Here is a 9,631-nt window from a genome sequence, read left to right on the forward strand (position 1 = left end):
TGTTCCCAGTCGTCCTGTTGGCTTCGTGGTCCTCATCGACGTCCACTCGAACATCATCCCGACGTTTTTGTCTTTTATCATGTTGGTTGTTGCGTTGGTTAGAGGAGGACTTCTCCTGGATCACAATATACAACAGCAGTCCAAGGCCAGCAAGGTTAGCACCCCATGTGTTTCTGATGTGGGAAACATCAGCGTTGCTTCTGAAGTTGTTTCTGAGTTGCCACAGTTGCTGTTGGTTTTGTCCAACAGAAAATTCTCTGATCTGTCTCAAGAGGTTAGTAGTGATCCTGTAGGTATGATCTGGATCATAATCTGTCCCCAGACCGTCATCAATGTCATAATGCTGTGTGATATAAACTTGGTCTATCCTCTGCAAAGCTCTACGTCCTGTGTTCTGCTCCCTGACACGAATTATGATCCTGACCCTGTTTCCTCCCTCATACTCTGTTTGGTGACGGAAAACATAACGAGGAAGTGGCATGGATGTTTGTTGATAGAGATTGCCAATAGTGTAGTACTGGTGTACATTTCCCCGAGGCAAGTCGTCCAACAGCCCCTCAGAGTTGTGATAATTATGTGAGCCATAATCTTCTCTGTCGGTGTCAAAGGTTAACCATATGACGTTATTGTCGTCGATGTCCACTGCGTTGGCAAACCAGTAGAGCAGCACAAGACTGTGTTTGGGCACCAATTGACCAAAGTTGATTTTCTTCAAAGCATTGATTGAACGAAGCTTTTGTACAGCCGACACAGAGGTCAGCACAAGGAGCAGAGCTACACAGCAGATCATGACTCTTCCTGTCTTCTCCATCATCCTGTAGAGATATTTAAAATGTTATTGCTTACATTATTCAAACATACTGTACATTATCAACCTCAATGTATTTGTAGCCAGAGATTCATCTAATGGCTATTTTCATGATTGGATTAATCTATAATTTCTTTTTTGTTGAATATCTCACACTAAGGCCTCACCAACGGATAGGATGACAATGTTTCACGTGTCTCAAAACAATAGTCAGACGGCCATATGAACGTTGAAACAGGTTTTGTTTATCATTCCTCCTGCTTTTACTGACTAGTAAGAGGTAGGCCAGAATGAGGAAGGAATACATATTCCTCATTTTATGTAAAATAAAAATGCATATTTTGCATATTTTATGCTAAATATATTAATTTCAGATAAACTTAGACTTCAGTAGCGTGAGTTAATCAAATCAAGTACTTTTCTAAAGTTACTGTCTATATACCAAATTCCCTTTTGAGAACGCTCACAAAGAAGAACTGATTAAATGCTTCACCAGTCATGTTGCATAGTGCGAGGTTAGATACTAAAAACAAAACATGATCATATTTAAAGAGGGCTCACCTGCGTCTGTCTGCTGCCGTTAGTTTTCTGATCCCTGTGATTGTGTGAGAGCCTGTTCAACTCCTCCTGGTTACTGCTTCCCTGTAAATGAAACTGAAATCAAGTGTTGCTTGTGGTTACAGGAAGTTGCATAATACAGCTGTTTTGGATTCAAGAATATAATACTGTGTAACAAAACTAGTAATCAGAAAATAAGAGAACTCACCTGCGTTTGTTTGTCAGGTATCTGATCTGTGTTTTTGTGAGAGTAGGCGTGACATCTTCTAGGTCACTGCTTCGCTGTAAATGAAACTGACTAAACGAGCTTTGCTGGTGGTAACAAAAAGTCTAATAACAAGTTTGATTTCTTCCTTCATTTATTGTATTAAAATAAAAACACTCATCATTGTGATTGTTAATTATAGTTTAATAAACACAAAACCATAGATGAAATAAACCCTTTATTTATAAGCTAAACATTATCAATCACAGCTGTTGTTAACACACCATAGAGCCTTTCACCGATCAGTTTCATTTATCCATCAGAGCAATTTACATTCTCTGTATTGGTTAGAACAATCGAGGAATCATCAGTGAGTCATTACTATTAGATTATACATGCTGGAGCACGACAGTGTTGCCTGAATGGACCCTGAAGCTTAATGACAGTGCCAGAGCAGTGCATTATGATATACAATAAAAGACATTTTGGTCAGTTTAAATTCTTTTCAATAATTTAGACTCTTTGCTTTTATTAACGGATGCAATTTAGTAGACCGAGCTTTGAAGGTCCAAATGTCCTTAAGATTCTCAGACCATCACAGCGGTTTGAGATGGGTGATTGAAGGAATTTGGCATTTCATCACCAGATTATATACAAAGCATATATCTCTATGCTAACTGAACCCCATTTACAAAAAAAAAATGGTAAACAATAAAATCAAACATGTGGAGGCAAAACAAAGCATGCAGCGGAACAACCCCTGGCATTGTTCAGGAGTACTGAGGTGTCGTAACTAATGATTCTTTTTTTTTTTTTTTTTTTTTTTTTTTTTCCCAATTGATTGGTGAATCTGTTGGCTTCATGGTCCTAATCGGCCTTAAAAAAGCTATACCGTCACACCTTGGTTTAGACAATATCTATTGTTCTCCCTTATTTTTTGTCATCTAAATTCTCAATGATTTAAGAAAATATATGAATAAACAAATTAAAACCAATACCAAAGGTATGCAGATCATTAAAGCGTCATCCTCCCCATTATTTTGTATGTTTCCTGGTCTGTAGTTGTTTTGTGGTCCGTAGTTTTGTGTTGTGTGATTGTTTTCAGTTTGGCCGTTGTTTTCCTTTTGGCGACTGTTTTCCATTTGGCAACTGTTTTCCATTTGGTGGTGGTTTTCCATTTGGTGGTTGTTTTCCTTTTGGTGGTTGTTTTCCATTTGCCAACTGTTTACCTTTTGGTACTTGTTTACCTTTTGGTGGTTGTTTTCCGTTTGGCCGCTGTTTTCCGTTTGGCCGCTGTTTTCCGTTTTGTTTTCCGTTTGGTAGTTGTTTTCCGTTTGGCCACTGTTTTCTGGGTAAAAGGAGTACCTTTCCTGAATCACAAACAACAGCAGTCCGAGGCCAGCAAGTCCACCCCATGTGTTTCTGATGTGGGACATATCAGTGTTGCTTCTAAAGTGGTTTCTGAGTTGCAACAGTTGCTGTTGGTTTTCTCCTACAGAAAACTGTCTGATCTGTCTCAAGAGGTTAGTAGTGATCCTGTAGGTATTATCTGGATCATATTCCCTCTGATGTTCAATATGCTGTGTGATATAAACTTGGTCTATATTCTGCTGAGCTCTACGTCCTATGTTCGGCTCCCTGATGCGAATTATGATCCTGTCCATGTTACTTCCCACGTACTCTGTTGTTGGGGGACGGACAACATAACGAGGAAGTTGCATGGAAGTTTCTTGATTGAGACTGCCAAGAGTGTAGTAATTGTATCTGACATTGCTCAAAGGCAAGTCGTCCAACAGACCCTCATAGTTACCATAATGATGTGAGCCATAAGCTCTACTTTCCGGGTCAAAGGTCAGGCTTATGTCGTCGTCCTCATCGATGTCCACTACGTTGGCAAACCAGTAGAGCAGCAAAAGACTGTGCTTGGGCACAGATTGACCAAAGTTGATTTCCTTCAAATTGTTGATTGAATAAATCTCTCTCTGTGCCGACACAGAGGTCAGGACAAGGAACAGAGCTACACAGCAGATCATGACTCTTCCTGTCTTCTCCATCATCCTGTAGAGATATTTAAAACGTTATTGCTTACATTAATCATCTATTTTGTACATTACCAAAGCATACTTGCAACTGGCGATGCATCTCATGATTATTTTCCTGACTCAATAAATCTATTTTATAATATCTTTTTATTTTGATGAATAGCTCAACACCTAAAGGATAAGTTCTAGGGGTGTAACAATACACGTATTTGTATTGAACCGTTTGGTACGAGGCGTTCGGTTCCCTACGCATTACGAACCGAACAATACGTTTGAATAATACTATTGCATTTATGCAAAAGCTTAAACTGTGGGAAATATAATGTTCTCTCGGTGGAGCCACTGCGCTTAACATGGCAACCCACCCGACGTAACGGACAACGTGCGGTCTGACACTCCCACCACGGAAGAAAAACATTCTACTGTCTGTACGAACATGCTTAGGTTCTAGTTATTGCACCAGATGAATTTGTCCCTACGATCAAGCAGGGTATTGGTCCACTCTCCTCTGCTGCCCATTGCAACCTGTACAATCTAGGGGTTATTTTTGATCGATCCATGTCGTTTGACCCCAATGTTAAGCAGCTGTCCAGATCATGTTTCTTCCACCTAAGAAATATCAGTAAACTGAGATCTGTAGTATCAACAGCTGAACTAGAGTTGATCATGCACGCATTCATCTCTTCACCCATCGACTACTGCAACACACTTTTCTCGTCACTCAGTGTAGCTGCTCTCAACCGTTTGCAGGTAATCCAAAACGCTGCCGCCAGATTACTCACCAGGACAAATCGAAGGTCTCACATCACCCCCGTACTCCGATCTCTCCACTGGCTCCCTGTAGCATTTCAGATCCACTTAAAAATTCTCACTCTCACTTACAGAGCACTACACGGCCAGGCTCTTACATATTTGACTGAATTACTTAACCCTTATTCACCCGCCCGCCCTCTCAGGTCAAACATGTTAAATTATCTGTCTGTCTGTCCTACGCACTCGCGTGGGACAGACAGATAAGACCCTTGGTGACCGAGCATTTGAGGCAGTAGCACCAAGGTTGTGGAATGCTCTGCCTGCGCCCCTAAGTTTCGGTGAATTCATTCCAGAATCAGCTCAAGACACACCTGGCATTTGACTAAAAACTCATGTCCTAGGCCTGCTTTTAAACCATGTTTTAATTTTGTACTTTCTGTGTGTATGTAAATTATTGCCCTTATATGGTCACATTGTGTTGTTTGTTTGTAATTCTGCCCCTGTTTAGCACTTTGTGACTTATGTCTGTAAGAAGTGCTTAATAAATAAATCGTACTTACTTAATGTTATTGAGCCCCATGACACTCCTCCTTCACAAGCCCATTTCGACCATAATTCCTGCTTTGTAAAAGAAAACAAAACCCCAAACAGAGAATCAAATGTCCGAAGCACCCGCTGTTCCTCTGACAACAGACAGCCGGACGTCACAGACTACACAAAGCTACCTGACTGTAACGACACATTACCTCACTACTGAATGGGAGATGAAGAGCCATGTTCTTCAGACACGCCCCCTTAAGAGTCTCACCAGCGAGGATTTGGCATTCTGCTTTTTTGCTGTATTGAAAATGTACCGACCGACAATTTTGTGAACTGTTACACCCCTAGTAAGTTCACATTGAAATGTCTTTCTTAAAACATTAGTCTAGTGGCCATATGAACGTTAAAACAGGTTTTGCTTGTTGCCATTTTTCCTGCTAAGCAGAGAGAGTTAAAGTATCAGAAGGAATCCACAGTCCTCGTTTCTGTACAATCATGTATTTTATCTGAAGTTCATATGAGCCATTTACAAAGAAGATTTGAGTTAAATGCTTCACCAGTCATGTCGATTAGTCCCACAATAAATAATAAAAACAAATCTAGTGATAAGAAACGGATGGAGCTCACCTGTGTTGATCTGCTGCCGTCGGGTATCTGATCTGTGTTGGCGTTACTAGGTAATTAAACTGGCTCAACAAGTATTCCTTGTGGTTAAAAGATGTTTAGTCATAGTTCGATTACTTCCTCGTTTCATTTGTTTTTTTTATAGTTGTATGTATACTATCAGATGTTTGTTGCTTATAGAATTTCATGGCAATATCTGCTTCAAAAACGTGGTGGATTTGGCATTTTGTCTTCCAATGTGTGCTAGCAATTGTTGGTTGAGAGACGAGGATGACCAACCTTTTTTTTTTTAATTTAATTACATATTTTTTTAATCAAATCATCTTTATATCTTTCATCTATATTGTGGAGATGTTACATTGAAATCTCTTTGAAATGCCGTTTTTGTTGGCAAAATATATGCAGTAAAACAATGGACCAATACTACATTAACTATATAGCTATACTGTATACATTTCTCTCCAGAGATGGTCTGTAGAATGAGGAATAGTTGTGTCACTACAGTATGTTTTAGTAGCCTGTTCACTGCCTGCACTGCTGCATCTCTACCAGCCGCCAGCAGGAGATGCTGTCACACAGGTAGTTGGTCTCTCACACCTGGAAGGTATCAAGCCTTGGGCTTGTGAAAGCTTTGTGGCAGTGCTGCATTTAAAGGCCGTTATAGTTTACATTTTGAAACGTACCAAACAGCCGATCAGCGGTCTTGCTCTGTGTTTGCATACATGCAGCACCGTCCGTTGTGAGGCTGCTGAAGCTGTTTGTTTTTGGTCTTCTATAAATCCTTTTTTTTCTCAGAAAAGTGTATTCATGCGACACCTCCATAAACACAGTGACACACAGATGTGTATTCACAGAGACACACTGACGTTTCTCTTGATATCCTGTATGGAGGCTTTGGTATTCCCTGTGGGAAAGACTGAAAGAAAGTCAAATACACACAAAGGAAACCTTTAGTTCCTCTGTGGTCACCACCCACATCTTTCACATGGGCAGCACAAGAGCATCATACAAGCAATGCAGTACTAACGATGCTCTCAACATGTACGGTGCTGCCAGAGATGCTGATAATTCGGTAAACGTTTTAATTTGTCGTAGAGAAATTGATTAAAATAATTGTCATGACCGCTAACTTGCATTGCACAAGATATCTCCGTGTTCTCTTTGATACAATTGTATTACGCTCTCAGAAGTTCCCACATATTCTACTCTTCACTCTTTCTGTAAAGGAAAAATCAGCCACTGATGCATTAAATGTAATGCAGCCGGTGATTCATGCTACTTGGATCCATCAAGTTGTTATGCAAGTCCTTGGACAGCTGCAGGGAACATTGTCGGGAGTCAGCCAGGCAGCCCTCTACTCCACCTCCCAATACATGACACCATCTTGGCTCGGCGCTCCCTACCATTGACCTTCTGTCACTCCCATCGTCTGTCTCCTCAAAATATAGATAATGTGATCTGAGATGGCTGTGTCCCCAAACATGGCGGCTACTCTTAAATGAAGTGGCATGCCAGGCTATGTCGAATCAAACGCATTATGTCACTATCACTATGCATGCAGGGTTCACTCAGGAGTCAGCGACTTTAAGAAGAATCTTCGACGGGGAGGGAGTGGAAATCTTCTGTTTTTTTATCTTGTTATATTGTTTTGACCTATTACTAACATCTGTGAAGTCGTGCGTCGGCTTGCATAGCAGACTGAGCTATAGTAAAACCTGCAGTGAATAGGAGTATGTTGGGCGTCACACAGATTTACACTCTGAACTCTGGGGAGCTCAGAAAAACTTTGACTCGAGGGTTTGGGGTAAAAGAGAGAAAGACGAGCCGGAGTTATTAGTGAGCGCGAAAGATGGTAAAAGAGTTTGGCTGCAGAGAGGCAGTGGTGGGAGGAAGAGGTGAAAGGAAAAGTTTGTCTTAAGAGCTCAGAGTTGTTCAACCCTTTCATTTCTTTTCAAACAGAGCAACTATGCCATGTCAGCAGATTCTGCTGCGTCATTAAATTCATTGAATTTGGGTGTTAAATGGTTTGCATTATATGGCAAACGGAAAGAACATGTTTTTTTCTGCCTCCGTTTATGAAATGTAAAATGTATTTTTTTGTCTCTATCTGTGTAAAGGCTTATGGTAGGAGTAGCATGGTGCTTGTATAAAACCGTCCTATGGTCATGTCTGCATCATCCACAGGACAGCGTTGTAAAGAACCCAGTGACAAAGAGCCAATGCCTTCAAGAACTCCAGAAGTATTCGCTGTGAAGTACATGAAAATGGGTCTGAGGTGATAAAAATAAAAAATAGCAGAGACCAGCAAACTCTCTTACTAGTAGCTTCTAATCGCACAAGTAACTCCTGTCAGTTTTATCTACATTTTAGTACCTCCCGTTTTTAAACACTGAGCTTTTATTGGGGCGATAAAGTGGAGTTTCAGATAGAGGTCAGATGAAAAGAGAGAAGGCAAAGGCTGAACAGTTTTAAGACAGGGGGGCCGTAGTTTGGGGAAAATGTTTCCCACATTGTAAAACTAAGTATAACGGTGGTTTATTCCAACTCCTTATTTGGTAAGTCCGGGTTTTAATCCCACTAACAAGTCTGTCTGTGTGTGTTTGTTTTTTTGTCTCATAGTATCTGTGTATATATACTGTATTTTGGTAAAGTGCAGAATTTTGAAGGCCCATAGCGATGCTTCCGATTGGTTAGCTGGACATGCTATATATTCTGATCTGGGTGTAACGGGCGAATAACATTGAGGTGCCAACATGTGCTGGGAGAAAAGTTTATCTTGGCAGCAAACGTGTGTAATGAAATGAAACAAATTCATCTTTCCAGCCTGTTGTGCCTGCTTTTTAAGAAACATGACTCTTTATCTGGAGGAATGCAGGTGTTGCCCTGTGTGTGTGTGTGTGTGTGTGTCTGCTCATGTGGCTGTAAGGTTGCTCTCTGCACTGGTGTGTAATTACACTTCCTGTGAGGCTGGAGACTGCTGTTTCCTCTCCTCTTTAATCACACAAATACATACTGTATAAGAATAGTAATCAGCCAAAGTAATTGGTTTGTTCCCAGGTTTTTAAAAAAAATCCGTTAAGGCTGCATTTTTGTCTTTTCAACAGAAAATCTGCAAATGTTAAAGCACTTTTGAGTTGTACTTTAATTTAACTGTCATCTCTTTGGGTTCCCCTCTAAACATTCTACATTAATGTTGGAAAACTGACTTTAATTGCTGCTATGTTTTTTTTAAAGTTGCTGTGTTGGCTCTCTACTTTATAATAGATTCATAGTGATAATTTGCTGTTTGCTGTGAAATTATGCAACGACAACCAGCTTTTTCAACATTTTTCTCACTTTTGAGAAAAGAACAGATGTCTTCATATCCTCCTCTCATTCTGCAACACACAAGAATGCCTGAATGCGATGCCTGTGGAAACAGCAGCCCTGAGTCGTAGATGACGATGATAACCCAAAGGTGTTGAGCACCAAAGGGTTTGTTTGTATCTTGAAAACTTAAAGCGGAGTGCATCAGTGCACCAACAGATGACAAAGGGAATCTCGGTCGTGTGATATGTCTCAGGTCTGTGTGAGAGGAATGAATGGGATGTGATGAATGCAACGCCTGAGGAGCAGATGAGAGGGTCGGGGTCAGATAATTAGGGTTGTATATCCCGGGGGTTTAGGAGAGAAGACATTCGGCTGCCCCAAAGGCTCCTTCTACAGCCTTTTTCTCTCTAACGTCCAGCTCATTCTCCCCCCTTATTCGATGTTTAAACTCTGCTACTTTTTCATAGTAAAAGTTCATTTTTGCATGCATACAGGTTGGAAGTTTCTTTCTGTGTTGGAGTGTGAGTGTGTGTTTGTGTGGGGGTTTGAAGGAAGTGGGCGTCTCTGGTTGCCTTTGCGTGCTCGGTCACATGACAGGCCTGGGTGGGAGGAGCAGGCAGGGAGCTTCCAGAGCCTCAGCAGAGTTTGGCCTCTCACTGGAGCGCTGCGCTTTGGCAGGGGACGACTTGTACACACATACACACAGTTCACACACGGTGAGTGTTTTGCATACCGGGAGAGTATCTGTGTGTGTGTGTGTGTGTGTGTGTGTGTGTGTGTGTGTGTGTGTGT

General features: G+C 41.1%; 2 protein-coding genes across 6 annotated transcripts in view; one reads left to right on the top strand and one right to left on the bottom strand.

The window, feature by feature from the left end:
- The window catches only part of LOC116397003 (neuronal-specific septin-3-like), a 63,150-nt gene that overhangs the window by 35,560 nt on the left and 17,959 nt on the right, over window positions 1-9,631 (top strand). The window contains exon 1 of one of the 5 annotated variants that reach the window (XM_031872085.1): window positions 4,844-9,555. The exons of the other annotated variants lie outside the window; for them this stretch is intronic. Coding sequence (XP_031727945.1) covers window positions 9,279-9,555 — 277 coding nt within the window. The 5' untranslated portion in view covers window positions 4,844-9,278. Of the gene's footprint in view, window positions 1-4,843; window positions 9,556-9,631 lie in introns of those variants that run through there. 5 annotated transcript variants of the gene reach the window in all.
- LOC116397004 (GATA zinc finger domain-containing protein 14-like) lies at window positions 843-4,429 on the bottom strand. Its single transcript, XM_031872086.1, has 2 exons — window positions 4,396-4,429; window positions 843-3,629 (listed from the first exon to the last, which is right to left on the bottom strand). Exon 2 carries the CDS (start codon window positions 3,626-3,628, stop codon window positions 2,516-2,518), a length of 1,113 nt encoding a protein of 370 aa, XP_031727946.1. The 5' UTR covers window position 3,629; window positions 4,396-4,429; the 3' UTR covers window positions 843-2,515.

The sequence above is a fragment of the Anarrhichthys ocellatus genome, unplaced genomic scaffold (assembly GCF_004355925.1).
Source record: "Anarrhichthys ocellatus isolate YVR2014 unplaced genomic scaffold, GSC_Weel_1.0 scaffold62, whole genome shotgun sequence".
Lineage (NCBI taxonomy): Eukaryota > Metazoa > Chordata > Actinopteri > Perciformes > Anarhichadidae > Anarrhichthys > Anarrhichthys ocellatus.

Coding starts and splice junctions, on each gene's coding strand:
- LOC116397004 (XM_031872086.1), bottom strand. CDS start 3,628: ATGATGGAGAAGACAGGAAGAGTCATGATCTGCTGTGTAGCTCTGTTC.